This window comes from Podarcis filfolensis, assembly GCF_964270895.1.
Source record: "Podarcis filfolensis genome assembly, chromosome: 13".
NCBI lineage: Eukaryota > Metazoa > Chordata > Lepidosauria > Squamata > Lacertidae > Podarcis > Podarcis filfolensis.
This window is the reverse complement of record NC_139615.1, coordinates 36,382,555-36,400,303: the sequence shown is the minus strand read 5'-3', so window position 1 is coordinate 36,400,303 and position 17,749 is coordinate 36,382,555. Positions and strand designations below refer to the sequence as shown.

The window sequence follows — 17,749 nt, the reverse complement described above, 5'->3', positions numbered from 1 at the left end:
TGTGTTTTGCACATCCACACTATCGTCCAGGGGTCAGTAAACTTCTTCAACAGGGGGCCAGTCCACTGTCCCTCAGACCTTGTGGGAGGCAGGACTATATTTTGGGAAAAAGAAAAAAAATGAACAAATTCCTATGCCCCAGAGAGAACCCAGAGATGCATTTTAAATAAAAGCACACATTCTACTCATGTAAAAACACCAGGTAGGCCCCACAAATAACCCAGAGATGCATTTTGAATAAAAGGACACATTTTACTCATGTAAAAACACACTGATTCCGAGACCGTCCGCGGGCCGGATTTAGAAGGCGATTGGGCCAGATCCGGCCCCTGGGCCTTAGGTTGCCTACCCATGCTATAGTCCTCCACTTCTGCGGCTTTGAACTTTGGAAGGGGAAAGTGTCCTTTGGCCCTCAGCGCCACCTGATGGCTTGCTGTGGAGTTGCAAGTCCTTATGAAGAGTTGGACTGCCTTTGGGCAATGGTCTCCAACAGTTTTAGACCTGTGGGCACATTAGCAAACCAGAGAAACCACTGTGGGCACCACACGCGTGCCTGCAGTACTTGCCACCCTCCCCAGCTGTAATCTCCATGAAATGCCCGAGCTGTGATTCGACAGAGGCAAGTGCCTCTATACAGTCGTACCTTGGAAGTCGAACAGAATCCGTTCCAGAAGTCTGTTCGATTTCCAAAACGTTCGGAAACCAAAGCGTGGCTTCAGATTGGCTGCAGGAAACTCCTGCAGCCAATCGGAAGCCACGGAAGCCCCATCGGACGCTCAGCTTCCAAAAATTGTTTGCAAAGTGGAACAGTCACTTCCGGGTCTGTGGCGTTCCGGAGCCAAAACATTCGAGAACTAAGCTGTTCGAAAACCAAGGGATGACTGTATACAGTGGTACCTCAGGTTACATACGCTTCAGGTTACAGACTCTGCTAACCCAGAAATAGTGCTTCAGGTTAAGAACTTCGCTTCAGGATGAGAACAGAAATCGTGCTCTGGTTGTGCAGCAGCAGCAGGAGACCCCATTAGCTAAAGTGGTGCTTCAGGTTAAGAACAGTTTCAGGTTAAGTACGGACCTCCGGAACGAACTAAGTACTTAACCTGAGGTACCACTGTATATCTAATAAGTTCTGTCAGATTCTAGTTTAGTGCAGCCAAATAACTTCAGGCCCCTGGCCCTGAGGAATTCATGAAACTACCCAAATGTTCTCTTCAGCAGATTCTAGTTGGCCACAGAAGGACAAAGTCCTAAAAGACACCATATCCGGGTACTTTGACCTCTTGTTTGCTGTAGCCAAAAAAGAGAGCTCTGTTGACTTACGGTGGTCTGCAACGGCAGCACTGCAAATGTCATCAGAACAGAAAGGGGAGAGAGTGATAGAGCAAGAAAGGGAGAAGAAAGAAGAGTGAATCGAGAGGTAGAGGAGAAAACAGATCCCAGTAAGTAAAGGTAAAAAAAATTTACAAAATTAAGAAGAAAATTTCCCGTGGTGAAGGTTGCTGTTGTTAACAATTGGGCCCTGGATCTGGCAGAAAGGTTGGGAAAATCACTTTTATAACAGGTGGAGGGATGGACACAATCTTGCACTGTCATTCCCTCTATTTGTGAAGTTCAGGAGGAAGTACTGCTGGAGTGCTGGATTAGGGCCTGGGAGACTGGGCTTCAAATCCCTGCTCAGCCATAAAGTTCCCTGGGTGACCTTGGGACAGTCGCGATCTCTCAGCCTAACCTACCTCACGGGGTTGTTGAGAGCCTAGGAGCCAATTCCTAGGGGCCAATATATCTTTGTCTCCCTCCCCACCCATAAAATATTTGAGGGGGCTCCCCATCCCCCAAGTTGGCACCCTTGGTTAAGATGGAGAGGAAGAGAACCATGTACAGTCGTACCTCAGGTTACATATGCTTCAGGTTACATACACTTCAGGTTACAGATTCTACTAACCCAGAAATATTACCTCAGGTTAAGAACTTTGCTTCAGGATGAGAACAGAAATCGTGCAGCAGTGGCGCAGCAGCAGCGGGAGGCCCCATTAGCTAAAGTGGTGCTTCAGGTTAAGAACAGTTTCAGGTTAAGAACAGATCTCCAGAACGAATTAAGTATTTTACCCGAGGTACCACTGTATACATTACCTTGAGCTCTTTGATGGAAAAGTGAGATATAAATGTAATTCCTTTTTTTAAAAAAAAAAAAGAGGTATCAGCAGGTTTAGGGGAGCTCCAAAGTTTGCGAAAGTACGAAAATTATTGGGGGGCAGGGAAGCTAGGATTTGCCCTAAATCCATGAGGTTGATGTGGCCTTTGGGGGGGGGACCACATGCTGGTAACCTGTGTTGTGGATGGGACGTTTTATTGGCGGACGCATTTTCCCAGGCTTGCCTTTCCCCACTTCCTGCACAGGTTCCCCATCATAGAGGAAGCCATGCTGATTACTGTGGTCACCGCATGGCTTTGCGTTGTCTCTCATGCCACCCCGCTTCCCAACGCCGCTGACGTCCTCGGCACTCATGCTCCTCCAGTCGGGGACGAGGAGTTCCTGTCTCCCCGTGTTGCGCTTTCTAGAAGCGAGCCGACCACCCAACCCTTGTCGGACGCCGCCGAGGTGACGTTGGCCGTGTGTGACAGCACGAGCGCTTGGGTGGCAGACAAACATACAGCTGTGGACATCCGTGGCAGGAACGTGACGCTGCTCTCTGAGTTTCAGACGCCTCACGGCCGACTGAAGCAATACTTCTTCGAGACCAAGTGCACACCCAGAAGGGGAACTGCGGGCGGTTGCCGCGGGGTGGATCGAAACTACTGGATCTCTGAGTGCCAGACGACCCAGACCTATGTGAGGGCCTTCACTATGGATTCCAAGAAGACTGCTGCCTGGCGCTTTGTCAGGATAGACGCAGGGTGTGTCTGCAAAATACGACCGCAGCAGCAAGACGCAGCGGAATATGGCGGGCAGGAGACATCATAACAGGCTTTGCTGGGGCAGTGGGCGACCCTAGGAGGCCTTAGCCACAGGTCTTTGGGGATAAGGGCCCACATCGCCTTCCCTTTCCCCTTTTGAAACAAATAAACAAATGGGGCCACCCCACCCCCCCATCTGTGCCAAGTGGTAGCCAGATTCCAGAGTCATGTTTCCATTGGGAATCGAGACGTGTCGGAGACAGTCATGTCTTTAAGAAAAATGGCTTCTTAACACCTATTCACGCCCGAGTCTCCTTTGGAGAGCATTAGATCTCAAGAGGGGCTTGTTTCCCCAGCAACGCAGCACTGGATTCCCAAGGCACCATGAACCCCATATCCCTGCCCCTGTGCCAAGCTGCCAAGATGGCCTTCACACACACACCCCTCACCAAGTTCTACCTATTTCCTTCTCCTTGTTCCCAGAACACCTGTTGCCCCAAGCAACTCCTCCTCACCTACCTGCTCACTCCTCCTACCCAATTCCAAGCCTAGTTTTTCAAAAGGGCACGTTTTTCCTGTGTGACATCACACCACAGGAGCCACTTCTTAGGGGCCAAGGGGGTCTTTGCCCACCAATAAAATATTTGAGGGGGCCGGGGACCCCCAAAGTTGATGGGCATTGCCATTAAAATAGTACACATTGTCAGTGTTTGAAAAAGAAAAGGTTCTGACCTTTTTACTCCTTTGCCTAGTCCTCAGGCCTTAGTTGGCACAAAAGAGTCTTTGAGAAAGAGTACTTTGCAGAGTATAGGGGCGTGGGTGGTGCTGTGGGTTAAACCACAGAGCCTAGGACTTGCCGATCAGAAGGTCGGCGGTTCAAATCCCCACAACGGGGTGAGCTCCCGTTGTTCAGTCCCTGCTCCTGCCAACCTAGCAGTTCGAAAGTATGTCAAAGTGCAAGTAGATAAATAGGTACCGCTCCGGCGGGAAGGTAAACGGCGTTTCCGTGCGCTGCTCTGGTTCGCCAGAAGCAGCTTAGTCATGCTGGCCACATGACCCGGAAGCTGTACGCCGGCTCCCTCGGCCAATAAAGCGAGATGAGCACCGCAACCCCAGAGTCAGCCACGACTGGACGTAATGGTCAGGGGTCCCTTTACCTTTACTTTGCAGGGTATTGCTGCTTTTATTCTTAAAAGTCGTCTTCTCCAACCACGACCAATAGCTTTATTCATATCAAACACAACCAGCTTTCTACCAACCAACCAACCCACAAACAGCACTAACACTGACCACTCTATATATACAAGTACAATTTGGTGAAAGGTTGCATGAGTCATTGTAGGCCGCTGACTCATGCTGACTTAGTTCTTTTAGCTTTGAAGAAACATCGGCTAATTTTTAGCTGTGGCACATATGCACTGTGTCATGTGATCAATTATGAGGGGCTGGGTCTCCCCCCAATTTTAATTCAAGTTGGTCCTCACTGGTTCTCAGGGTTGCGAGGAACACGCAGGAGACCCCTGGATATAGGGCGGTATATAAATTCAATAAATAAATCAATAAAATGCACCCTACCCTCTCCAAATCCATTCCACCCACCTGGAACTCCAAAAGTGAAAGTGTGCACTGACCCTGAGTGCCATTGGATGGCTGAAAGTAAAATGGCAAGCCTTTATTTTTGGAGGTGTGGGTTGCAGTTGATGGGTGCTCCTTAGGATCGCACACAAGCCTTGGGCATCAGCGGGCTTGGGGGAGTCCCTCAGCTTGCAGAAGTACAAAAGCCCTCTAGAATAACATCATAAGGAACCCTGCCTCCAAGTAGCCTGCATGTTCACTGACTGTTTATGGATTGATTATATTCATATCCTACCCTTTTTCTCCAAGGAGCTCACGGTTTCGCCCCTGCCTCATTTGAGCCCCACAACAACCCTGTGAGGCAGTGACTGGCCCAAGGTCACCCTGTGAACCTCATGGTTGAGTGGGGATCCGAACCCTGGACTCCCAGGTCCTAGTCTGATGCTCCAACTGGGAAAAGCAGGGAGGGAGGGGAAACGGAACGGAGCGGATGGGATTCTGAAATTCAGCTCTCCACCCTGCAACGTTATATTATAAATATAATATATAATATATAAATATTCCCTTCACTGGCCCCTGCAGCTCAGCAATATCTGGAGGGACCAAGGTTCTCCGCCACACCTGTGATAGCTGGAAAACACACGATTTGAAGAAAGCACCCAACTGTAAAATTGCAAAAGGTTCTCCTTTTTTAATTTCTAGGAAGGATTAACTGCAGTGTTCTTTATTGCAAGGTTGCCCTTTGAAAAGAGCCCGGAAACTTCAATTAGTACAAAACGCCAGATTGTTATCCGGCGCTTCAAGATCAGAACTGATTCCATCTGTACTGATTGCCTGTTTGTTTCCGGGCTCCATTTAGCAGTGCCAGCAATGACCTTTGAAGCCCTAAGAAATGGCTTAGGACCAGGTTACCCCAGAAACCATTTCCTCCCTGTAATGAACGTGTCCTGGCTTTTAAGATCCACGCAAGAGGCTCTGCTCTCTTAAGCCGTCCATACCTGAGACGGGTCTCTTGCAGCCCTAGCAGACGCATTGTTTAAAATGTTCTTGCTTCTTTTGTTGCGTTAAAGAGCTTTCTCCTATCCAATTTCTCTGAGCAGGGCTGTCTCTGACGGCTGCCCCTTGGAAGGCCTACACAAGAGTATCAATGGTGCATGACGTCCTGCTGACGTATCTCCCGGGAGCTAACAAGGCTTGGGGAAGGTTGGAAGAGCTGACTCATCAAGGTCTCTGCCCACATACCCTCCAATGTTTCTCCAGTGAAAATAGGGAAGTTCTATTCCCTAATGATAGTAGCAATAACATTATTATTTATACCCTGCCCATCTGACAGAGATGAGCGCCGCAACCCCAGAGTCGGCCACGACTGGACCTAATGGCCAGGGGTCCCTTTACCTTTAAGGAAAGGTGGGACATTCTGGGATCAAATTGGAAACAGGGAAGGCTTCTGTAAATCCGAGACTCTCCCTGGAAAATAGGGACACTTGGAGGGTCTGTCACACCCTCCAACTTTTCTCCAATGAAAACAGGGATGACAACAACGGGTTTGCTGATCGTAAGATCGGTAGTTCAGATCCGAGTGATGGGGTGAGCCCCTGTCTCTTTGTCCCAGCTTCTGCCAACCATACCAGCACAAGTAGATAAATAGGTACCCCTGCAGCAGGAAGGTAAACAGCATTTCCATGCGCTCTAGTACTCTTCTCGGTGTCCCATGTGCCACAAGTGGTTTAGTCATGCTGGCCACATGACCCGGAAAAGCTGTCTGTGGACAAACACCGGCTCCCTCGGCTTGAAGGCGGAGATGAGCACCACACCCCATAGTCGAATTTGACTGGACATAACCTTTCAGTAATAATATTAACAACAGCAACAATAAAAATGTTAATAATAAAGATGTCTTCTAAAGGCCTTTGAACTGCAATAACTGCTTGCTTTGATCAGTGGCCATGGGAGGCAGGCAGTGTGGAGACAGAAAACAGAGGCGGGACGAGACCAGATGTCCTCGAAGAGGCTGATGGGAGTTGGCGTCCAACACCAATGGAACGGGCACAGGTCCTCTGCCCCTGCCATACTGCAACATTATGTTGCAGCTCCCATTTGTGCGTGCATGCAATGAAGGATGATAAGAACCATCATCCTCCGACTGAAGTTACAGTCCCGATGCACGCTTACTTGGGAGCAAGGCGGAAAGGGCTGAGGGACCGGGTAGGGGCTTACTCCTCAGTAAACACGAATAGGGTGGGCTGCACACAACAAGAGATTGCACCCCACCCGTTAAGCCACGGCCTTTAGCACTCAGTAGCAACTATCCTTAGCAGGCCTTCCGGCTCCCAGGAAATCCAGGTGCAGCCCTGGCTCCCCCTTCCACAGCGGTCCAGCATCCCATTGGGGCTCATTAGGACCGGACCGGATGGAATCCAGGGCTCGATCAAAGGGGGCGCTAGAACGCCCGGCTGCCGAGCGTTCCATCTCCATGGCGACGTTTGTCGCTAACGTTCCAGGGGCCCCGCCCCTTTCCTGGTGCCCAGGGTACCAGCCGCCGCCTCCTCCTCCTCCGCCCGGCCGCCCGGCAACCATGTCCCAAAAGCGGAGGCGGACATGGCGGGCACTTTCTCCGCCTTCCCCTTCGACTGGGAGGTGGACTCCCCGACGCTGGTGCCCCGGCAGGGACGCAGGCATGACTGGAGGCTGACCAGCAGCGGAGTGGGGCTCAACTACAGCCCCCCGCTGCCCTTCCCGCCGCCCTATGCACGAGTGAGCCAAAGCTGGTGACTTTCAGGGGGGTGGCTGGTGCAATTCGGATTAGTGGAAGCGATGTGGTTTGTAGCGGGGGACTGACACCCCCTCCCGCTACCTCTAGGCATAGCTGTCAACGTTTCCCATTTTTTACGGGAAATTCCCTTATTCCGAATAGGATTCATGGCAAGGAAAGGGAAAAGTTGACAGCTATGCCTCTAGGTCATGGGTAGGCAAACTAAGGCCGCGGAGGCCGCATCTGGCCCAATCACCTTCTAAATCCGGCCTCCAGGTGGTCCGGGAATCAGTGTGTTTTTCCATGAGTAGAATGTGCCCTTTTATTTAAAATGCATCTCTAGGTTATTTGTGGGGCCTGCCTGGTGTTTTTCCATGAGTAGAATGTGTCCTTTTATTTAAAATGCACCTCTGGGTTATTTGTGGGGCATAGGAATTCATTCATATATTTTTCCCCAAAATACAGTCTGGCCCCCCACAAGGTCTGAGGGACAGTGGACCCGGCCCCTGCTGAAAATGTTTGCTGACCCCTGTCTAGGTATTCTGCAGGCGGGCTGATGCTGCCTGGAACCAGAACTCCTGCGGGAATAAATGGGTCTTACGGGGGGGCGGGGTCTTGGTTCTGTTTTTCATCCATGCACCCATTTTCCTGTTTCCTAATGGTTTGTCCCATTGCTGCCCTTTATGCTCTTTCCCCCACCTCCTCCCTCGCACCCCCGTTTCGCTCATCGCCAGTCTACAATCTATGAGCCGCTGCCCCCAGCATCTGAGAAGGACTTCCGAGATGAGGTCATCCCACGCTTGACAACCACCTCACAACTCGCTTATGGCCCGAAAACCCACGGGGGAGTCCTGGCTCACCCCCGCTACTCTGTCGCCTATGCACACTGGGACGTCCTCTACAACAAAGATTTGAGAGAGAAGGTAAGGGGCAAGCAGGAAGCTCTGAGATCTGGGAAGGGGAATAGAAGCCCAAATGGTCAAGGGGCGCATCCAGATGACCAGTGTATTGAGGATTTGTCTGCATTTGTTTGCAGGGGGATTAGACAAAGTTGGCAATTTAATATGCTTTTGTCATGATTTGCTTTCAGGGAGGTCAGACGGTGTTGTGCCAACCCAAGTGTTATGGGAACTCCCAGTGTGTTTTTCCCTGTCACTTTCCTTCTTGTAAAAAGTCCGATCTTTTGCAGAAGCAGGTTTGTTGCGCAAGAGTTTCCAGCCAACTAAACTGCACAACCTGAATTTGTGACTGAATCCCACCCCCAAATAGTGACAGTTCTGGAAGTTCCCTAGGCTTGGTGGCTTTACTGAGGAAGGAATGGGTGGAATGAATCCAGTCTATAAATTACAGCCTGGTTCTGTGTGAGCTTACTCAGAAGTAAATTCAATTGAGCCCGGCATAGCCAGGATTTGGGGGAGGAGCAGGACTGAGCTACCTGCACCACGATTTGCCAGTTTGTGGAAGCCATGCCTATTGCTCAGTCAGGTTGCCAGTTGCACCACTAGAATGCGCCACAACATCACCCAAGTGACCTCAGCAAGCATTTCAGTTTCAAATATTCTGATTAATTCTACTTTTAGCTAAGTATTTTTATTTATTTACTTGCAGCCTACTTGGTCTGAAAAATCACAAGCCCCCCTTTCAGTTCATTACGAAACATGATAATATTAAGATTAGAAGCATCTGCTCTTGTATGCTTTTCTAGGGTTCCTTTATTTTAATTTAAAGATGTATACAAATGGGTACAGAAGTATTCGCATGCATGCCCAGTAGAGTTAAAGGCAGTGGGTGACACACACACTTAAAAATCCCCTCAAAAAAACCCCAGTTGGACACATTCTGTCAAACTCCGCCCGCTAGTGTCAATGAGCAAGCAGTGGTGGAATAGCAGTGAATACCTGTGACTGAAAAAAATGGGTATGTGTGTCAAATACAAAACACAAAAAAATCAGACCTGAGGAAGAGGTTTGCTGTATAAAGCCACCATCTAGAAACACACTGAATCAGCTGAACATTCAGGGAGTAATCTCAAAATATCATCGATGGAGCCCCACACTCCCCTTACTCTGTGATTGCAGTCCAGGCAGGAGAATGGAACAGGGGTGAGGATTCTGCAGAGAGTTTCCCAGAAGCCCCTGTTCTTTTTTTTAAAAATAACTTTTTTATTCAAAATTAAAACAAAACATATTATCCAGAAACATATCATCCTTATTTCCCCCCCATTTTTCCTCCCTCCCCCTCCCTCCCCCCACAGAAACCAACCCACCCCACCCCCCAACTTCCCTCAGTCCCAGTCTTTGATTTCTCTAAAAATGCTGTTTTCTGCATGTTACACAGTTGTATAGATCCTCAAACTATTTAGCTGATTATTATCAATAAAAAGTTTGTGAATGTTTATTCAAAGCCAGCCAAGGAGTCCAGTTCACTTTGTTGCATCTTCAAATACTTTGTAAAGGGTTCCCATTCATCTTTAAAGTCACAGTTATCCTTGTCCCGTAGTTTATATGTCAGTTTTGCCAGTTCTGCATAGTCCATCAATTTTTCTTGCCATGATTCTTCAGTTGGGGTTTCTTCAGTCTTCCATCCTTGTGCTATTAAAACTCTCGCGGCCGTTGTCGCATACATGAAGATGGTTTTCCAGCAGAAGCCCCTGTTCAAGGGGAAGAATGAAGAGCCTCAAGTGACAAGGTGATGGTGAGACAAATCATCTTTCCTCCATGGCTCTGTTTGAAAACACCAGGCTGAAGGAGGCAAACTCCCCGCGGCAAATGAGGAAACATTTGCACGGGAGGGTGTCCTTGCGCAGTCATGGAGCCCGTTCCCCAACCCCTTCTTCTCTGTACCCCTGTTTCTGCTCTTCTCCCTGACAGCTGCAGCTGAGAGCATGGAGGTTCCCGCTGACCATGGGCAACCAGAAGAGCGAGACGAGGGAACGCTACCCTGGCTGGCCCAATCTCCCACAAGAGCCCACTTTCCATGCTGGGCCTCAGCCATTTGGCTTGGCTGACCATCACCTGAATGGACCATCCAAGGTATCTGGTGTTTCTGAAGCAGGGAGAGGACATCCCCCCTATGCTGGACATCCTCTTCCTTTTGACCAAGACATCTTTGTGTTCTGTTTTAGGTTAACCAGTTGACAATCTCTACGTAAAGGATGCTTGGTTTTGCATACCTTACAAACAATTGCTTGCATATATATTTAGGGTGTTAGGGGAGGGGGTAGTGCCTTTGGTGGGGGACATGTTGTGCTACTTCTGGGGTGCTTTGTCCACCTTTGGTCCCCACCTGCACTCAGCTCTCACCTGTGGCTCTTAGAAGCTGTCAGTCTACGACAGTGGCCACACCCCAGGAACGCCTTTGATTGGCCAGCTAAACCAGGTGAGGGTTGGCTGATGGGTCTCAAAGCCTCAGTGAGTTAGGGACTTTAACATGCATGCCAAGACAGGCTCTGGCAGAATGAACAGATGTGACCAATCGTGGGTCCAGCGGTCAAGAAGGTAGTTTCTGCACCATCTGTGGAAGGAAGTGAGAGGCAGATGGGACTTGTCAGACTGGGAAGGTAGCCCATCTAGGAGAAGGAAAACTGATCCAAACCTCTGCTGCCTTGTGAGATATCTTCAGGAGTAGAAAAGGCTAAGGAGTTGAAATATACTCGGAGTCGAGTGTGAATTTCATGGTCTTTATTCAGCTCATAGTAGCAATGAATGAATCTTTCCCCAAAACATCTAGCTATATATACATTATTTACACAATGGGCCCCACGTGATTGGCTAATTCCAGGCTTCTCCTGTAGGCCAATCAGGTTGCGGATTCATCTCCTCCAGAAGCCTGATTGGCTGCTCCTGCAGGCCAATCAGGTAGCTGAGTCACTTCATCCAGGAGCCTGATTGGCTGCTCCTGCAGGCCAATCAGGTCACTGATTCACTTCCACCTGGAGCTGGATTGGGTGGCTCCTGCAGACCAATCAGACTGCTGCATTCTGGATCCTATTGTTCTAGGATTCAGCTCAGTACATAACAGGAGTAAAGTAAACCCTACACAAATCCAGAGTGGAGACCTTAAGACACCTTGTACACCTTCCAGCAACTCTTGCAGCCCAGCTGGTGCCAAATGTCTTGCTCTGCTGTCCTTTGGGCCACATCAGTGAGGCCGGGGGCGGGGGTGTCTTGTCATCTGGGCAGCCCAGGACCTCCATACACACTGCCCAGGCTTGCGCCCCAGGGAGGTCAATTTGGCTTCACCCCCAGAGGTGCACTCCATTGTCTCTTGAGACAGATGGATTCCAACAAAAGCTTGCACATCTTTGCATGCTACGCACGGAATCAGACCAATCAGTATCCATTATTTCCTGGCATGTGGGGAAGGTTTGTGCTGGCTGCTTTTAGTGGGAAGGAAAACCTGTGTCCCTCTAGATATTGTGGGACCCCCAGCTCCCATCAGCTGCTGCCAATGCAGTCAATGATGTGAGAGGTGATGGGAGCTGTTGTAGTTCAACAACATTTGCAGTTCCTTCTCTATCCCTGGCCTAACTGCTTATACAGTGGTACTTCTAGATACGAACGGGATCCGTTCCAGAGCCCTGTTCGCATCTAGAGGTAAACGTATCTAGCGACGGCACGTCTGCGCACGCACGCGTCGCTTTTCGCCACTTCTGCGCATGCGCGTGACGTCATTTTGAGCATCTGCGCATGCACAAGCGGCAAAACCCGTAACTAACGCGCTCCATTACTTCCGGGTTGCCGCGCAGTGCAACTCGAACGCGCTCAACTTGAAGCAAATTTAACCCGAGGTATGGACTGTATTTGGGTTATCCTCGGTGCCTCTGCAGCAAGTTCGAGGTGGGATTCCGATCTTGGTATTGGGCCTTCCCTATCCCTTCCCCAACATGCCTGGTCTTTTCTTTGACATCCTTCTTTATTTTGCTGGCCTGCCAATCAAAGAAAGCAGGTCATGTGCTTGAGACCCAAGAGCTCTAACTAAGGCTTGGGACAAGGATCTGAGAAAGTCCCCTCCTGATTCTGGCAGGTTTCCTTGGCAGTGACAGCAGCTACAAGGAGCTACACCCTTTCCTTTCCCCTACAATGCCCTTGAGACAGCATTGCTCCAGGGGCATTGTGGGAAATAAAAATGGCAGCTCAGTCATTGCTGGGCCCTGGGAGGCACTCAAGAACGTTGTTTTTTAAAAAAATAATTTTTTAAATTTATTTAACATACATACAAACCAGTAACATACATATACTTACAAGCAAACAAACCAAAAAAAGGAAAGAAGATATAGGTAAAGAAAAAATGCATAAAATAGGTGGATGGTGTGACACACCCTTGTGACTTCCCTCCACCAGTGCTCATCATCTTTATTCCTTTAAAGTTCTTATTTACATTGCAATTCTTGTAAATAATATATAAATACCTTATAATAAATAAAATAAAATATATAATAAATATAATATAATATAAATAAATACCTTACTTATTTTATTGTACTAATATATTATCTAAATCAACTTTACAAGCTTAGTCTAAACATATCAGCATGCTCTCTTTAGAGCAGTGTTTACTCATTTATTCTTCAAACCATACCCATTGTGACCTTAATTTCTGATTTGTTTTATATCTTATTGCTGCAGTTAATTTCGCTAGTTCTGTAAATTCAGCTAATTTGAATAACCAATCCTCTTTTGCGGGTGGCACTCAAGAATGTTGCGTGATTAATACCAGGCTTGGTTGGGGTTGTCCACTCTGATGGGCTGAGGACTTCAAGACTTCCACGCACAACAGTGGCTTTGCTCCTTTGCTCTCCGCAGTCCATTGTGGCCAGCACACGGAATGAAGAGATGGCAGGCAAACCCTTCTACATCCGGGACAAGGCAGTTCTGCGGCTGAATGACCCCTATATCTCTGTCACCAGCCGGGACTTCCATCCCTTCACTGAGTAAGTAGCACTTCCAAGGTTGTCTCCCCGCCCCTTCACCCACCCCAGACACCTCTGCCACTGCCTGCACTCCCTTCCCACAATCCTCTAGGGTGCAACTGCGAGGTTACAGAGAACCAGGCAGAGGGCCTTCTCGGTAGTGGCTCCCTCCCTCCCATCAGATGTCAAGGAAATAAACAACTATCTGACTTTTGGAAGACATCTGAAGGCAACCCTGTTTAGGGAAGTTTTTAATGTTTGATGTTTAATTGTGTTTTTAATGAGTGGCTGGGGAAACCCAGCCAGACGGGTGGGGCATAAATATTATTTCATTTATTTATTCGTCTATTTATTGTCTTGTCTCTGAACCCACATTCCACTCTTTGACCCTTGTTTGCTACTGCTAGGACAACTTGTTTACAATGGCACAGAACTTGTATTTTTTAGGTTGACAACCATGCCTAACGTGCCTTGACAGCTGGATAGCTTAGCTGGCTGGAGCGTTTGTGCTGATAACGGCAAGGTTGCAGGTTCAATCCCAGTCAGGGACAGCTTGTATCTTCCTGCATCGCAGGGGGTTGGACTAGAAAATCCTCATGGTCCCTTCCCACTCTGTGATATCTGTGATTATGGCAGATGTTGGCTGTTGCCCGATTTATGTATGGTATCCCTTTTGCTGTCAAAATAACAAAAACAATAACAGTAATTTTATTTATATCCTGCCCTCCCCAGCTGAAGCCAGGCTCAGAGCGGCTAACAACAATAAAAGTAACACAGCATTCTAAAATCAATTCATTTAAAAATCAATTCAAAACCAAATTAATGGCAACAATTGGGCTAGAGTTCTGTGAGGATTGACAAAGGAGGGGGGTCAGACTGTGCCTTGGCCAAAGGCCTGGTGGAACAGCTCTGTCTTGCAAGCCCTGCGGAAAGATGTCAAGTCCCGCAGGGCCCTAGTCTCTTGTGAGAGAGCGTTCCACCAAATCGGGGCCACGGCCGAAAAAGCCCTGGCTTTGGTTGAGGCCAGCCTAACCTCCCTGTGGCCTGGAACCTCCAAGATGTTTTTGTTTGAAGACTGTAAGGTCCTCCGTGGGACGTACCAGGAGAGGCGGTCCCATAGGTATCAGTATTTTTCTGATTTTAATGAAATACCAGTGATAAAACGACTGTGTGCTACCCGAGTGCAGGCATGCAAAGAAAGTATGGCGTATCACAGGATCAAGAAAAAGGACCGTATTTTTCGCTCTATAAGACGCACCAGGCGATAAGATGCACCTAGTTTTTGTTGTGTATCTGGTCTGGGTGAGGAACTATTCACGAGGTCCGCGGTGGGTGGCTGGTGTGGTCACCCGGACTAGTGGACCAGTGTCCTACTATGTGACCTTGGAAAATGGGCAAGTTTGGAAGAGACATATAGATCAGCTGAGGCGCCGGGCGCTCAGCAGGGAGGGGTCAGATAATTCATCCCTGGCTAACGACGCAGAGCTGCAAGACCAGAGTGAAAATGGCCCAGAGGTGCAGTCACCAGGGGCTTCAGCAAATGAACCAGGGTCTGCTAGTCCTCAGGAGGACGAGGTACAGGTAGGGGACCCTGCGATGTCTGGGACTCCATCTGTTCCTGACGAAACCCCTATAGCACCCCCCCTACCACAGGTAACATCCAATCCAGAACCGGCAATACCTGTTGTCAGGAGATCAAGTAGAAGTTGTAGGCCCCCACAGTACCTGAGAGATTACGTCTGCAGTGCTCACTAGGGGGGGAGGGGTGTTGTGTATTGAGTCAAAGGATTTTATATCTGTATTATTGTTGTCTGTATTTGCATTAGGGTAAAGTAACTGCCTTTTGGTTCCAGAGGGTACAGCTACTATTGGTTCATTTAAGCTGCTGTATTTGGATCCTCTGTCTTATTGGTTTCCTCCAAAAGGCAGGACTGTGATTGCCTGATATTGTTCCCTCCAAATTGTATCCTTTCTAGCTAGTTCCCTGTCCCTATAAATGTAGCTCTCCCCTCCTCAGTTCTCAGTCTTGTTTGCTGTAATAAAGAAGCGTTACTACAGAACTGTCTCCAGCATATTATGTCAAGAGAGCTGAAATCACAAACCCCACATCACAACAGTTTTTGGAGGAGGAAAGCAAGAAAAAAAATATTCTGAATCCCAGAAGCCAGAAGAGCAAGAGGGATCTGGCTTCTGGGATAGCCTCTTGCTGTTCTGGCTTCTGGGATAGCCACCGAAGCCTCTCCCGGGCAGCGAGATGAAGGCTCCCCCTGCCCGGAAGAGGCTGTGTGCAGCTAAGCTGCCCTCTGTCCCTTCCCCCACCTCCCGCAAAAGCCAGCCAAGAGCCACGCACTCTTTAAAGGGAGTGCAGCTCGTGGGGGCTTTTCTGGGAGGTGGGGGAAGGGACAGAGCCACTCCCCGCTGCCCTGTGGAGGCTTCACGCGGCTAAGCCAGAAGCTAGAACAGCAAGAGGGAGCACTGCGCATCACTCCCTCTCGCTATTCTGGCTTCTGGGATTGCTGCGCAGCCTGCATTCTCTCCATAAGATGCACACACATTTCCCCTTACGTTTTAGGAGGGGAAAGGTGCGTCTTATAGAGCAAAAAATACGGTAAGTTATTCCCAAATAATATCATATTCTGCAGCGCCAAGAGTAGCAGTGTGTACACAGGGAGCCCCTTCCAGACAGTGTTCTCTCCTTTAAACTGCTTGGTTTAACCCCACTTTCAGAGAAATGGACGCATTTTGATCCCCCCCCCTTCCTCTCGCTCCTGCAGCAAGGAACGACAAGGCTACGCCAGGAAGGATGCTCTCTCGCTTCAGCGGTGTGGCGAATACCCCGTGATCCATGATCCTGAACCAATGCGGGACATCAAGGTGTTCCTCAAAGCAACCCGAGTGCCCCGTCTGGGGCCACACATACCTGCCGTTCCCCACCGGGGTCTGCTTCCCCTGACCCGAGAATCCTACCAGCCTCCCCATGACTACAAGCGCACCTGGGACCGCTTCTGCCCGGTGGAGAAGCCTCCCACAGTCTCCTGCCGGGTGCCTGTGGTGGAGATCATGTGCGTTCCTCGCATGTACGAAACAGAGCATAAATGCTACGGGAGTGGCAAGCCCATGCCGGTGTGAGAGGCCAGGGGCAGCGAGCGTTTTGCAAGGATCAGGCAGAGCAAACCTACAGAATCTATCATATCTAGCATTTGTGTTCATTTTGCAGAGATGACCACAGAGTCTCTATTGATATTGTTAACGCTGCACATATGGGCAGAAATTTGGATGAATAAAAACGAATTCTTCTTTGAAATAAAAATTATCCAATCCAAAAATACGGTTCGGAAAGCTTTACTTGCAGAACTCAAACTCCATTCGACTTCAAGCAATAAATTTACATCCAGTTCGTTGCATAATACAGTGGTACCTCGGGTTACATACGCTTCGGGTTACATACGCTTCAGGTTACACACTCCGCTAACCCAGAAATAGTGCTTCAGGTTAAGAACTTTGCTTCAGGATAAGAACAGAAATCGTGCTCAGGCGGCGCAGCGGCAGCAGGAGGCCCCATTGGCTAAAGTGATGCTTCAGGTTAAGAACAGTTTCAGGTTAAGAACAGACCTCCACAACGAATTAAGTACTTAACCTGAGGTACCACTGTATACTGATGCCGGCATAGATGAAATGTCTTAGATTATTAATATCTTCCAGAACTAAAAATTAAAGCTCTGTCTCTTCTCCATTTCAGCCTCCATTCGGCTGAGGCTGTTCTACCAGAGAGAGGGAGTAAAACATCCATTCTCTCTAGTAGCTTGAGAACAAAGATATACTCCTCCCAAGATAGAAGACCACAGATTAGCATGTGCTTGTAACATATACATATTTCAGGTGTTTTAAACACCATGGGACTGAGCCACGTAGATATACTCACTAATTATTAACTTGTTAGGTTCTCTTCACAGTTTTCTTTCGCTTCAATGGAAATTTTCATGCCATGCTTCACAGTATACATGCAGACACATTATAGTGTTATTTTCCATTTCAGTGTTCATTCAAGAATTATACTTCACAGTCTAGCATTTAGAAGCATTCAGAAAACGGCACGGATCTGAGATAGAAATCTTCAGTTGTTGTTGTTTTTCCATTTTGTAATTTATACTTTTAGCTTTAGGAGGGCTGTTCTTCCGTACTCACTTGCCCGTTTTAACTCACACAGGTGGGCATGGAAGGAGGGAGGGATTTGACAAACTGGAGCAAATCATGCTCAAGTCCATCATTCCAGAGCCGATATGAGGTTGTGGGTGCAAGTACTCGATAAGGGCTGGTGTGATCCATGTTTACATCTTGGATCTGATTGGTTGACCGTGATCGAATCACATGCATCCACACACCCTTCCACCTTCTTCACGGGGTTGTTATGACAACAGTGTGAGGGGAAGAACTATGTAAGCTGCTCCCTTGAACTCCTTGGAAGAACACCCATCAGCCTCGGCTGGCAGGGGCTGATGGGAGTTGTAGTCCAAAACACCAGAAGCGAGTTAATAAATATTTTATGGAAACCTGATTTGAAATTCACGGCATGCTGTCCATTGAAAGAAAATTATATGGAAATGATGTACCATTGG

At 48.5% G+C, this 17,749-nt stretch overlaps 2 protein-coding genes across 2 annotated transcripts; both read left to right on the top strand.

The window, feature by feature from the left end:
- Nucleotides 1-1,318: 1,318 nt before the first annotated feature.
- Nucleotides 1,319-3,112, top strand: LOC310748143 (neurotrophic factor BDNF precursor form-like). The gene is made up of 2 exons (XM_083583749.1): nt 1,319-1,443; nt 2,398-3,112. Exon 2 carries the CDS (start codon nt 2,420-2,422, stop codon nt 2,960-2,962), a length of 543 nt encoding a protein of 180 aa, XP_083439875.1. The 5' UTR covers nt 1,319-1,443; nt 2,398-2,419; the 3' UTR covers nt 2,963-3,112.
- Nucleotides 3,113-6,977: 3,865 nt separating this feature from the next.
- Nucleotides 6,978-16,459, top strand: SAXO3 (stabilizer of axonemal microtubules 3). The gene is made up of 5 exons (XM_083583459.1): nt 6,978-7,224; nt 7,957-8,145; nt 10,093-10,254; nt 13,027-13,154; nt 15,908-16,459. The coding sequence occupies exons 1-5, from the start codon at nt 7,069-7,071 to the stop codon at nt 16,260-16,262; spliced, it is 990 nt and encodes a 329-aa protein (XP_083439585.1). The 5' UTR covers nt 6,978-7,068; the 3' UTR covers nt 16,263-16,459.
- Nucleotides 16,460-17,749: the final 1,290 nt, after the last annotated feature.

Coding starts and splice junctions, on each gene's coding strand:
- LOC310748143 (XM_083583749.1), top strand. CDS start 2,420: ATGCTGATTACTGTGGTCACCGCATGGCTTTGCGTTGTCTCTCATGCC.
- SAXO3 (XM_083583459.1), top strand. CDS start 7,069: ATGGCGGGCACTTTCTCCGCCTTCCCCTTCGACTGGGAGGTGGACTCC. Junction 7,225..7,956: donor TCCCGCCGCCCTATGCACGA/GTGAGCCAAAGC, acceptor GCTCATCGCCAG/TCTACAATCTATGAGCCGCT. Junction 10,255..13,026: donor ACCTGAATGGACCATCCAAG/GTATCTGGTGTT, acceptor TGCTCTCCGCAG/TCCATTGTGGCCAGCACACG.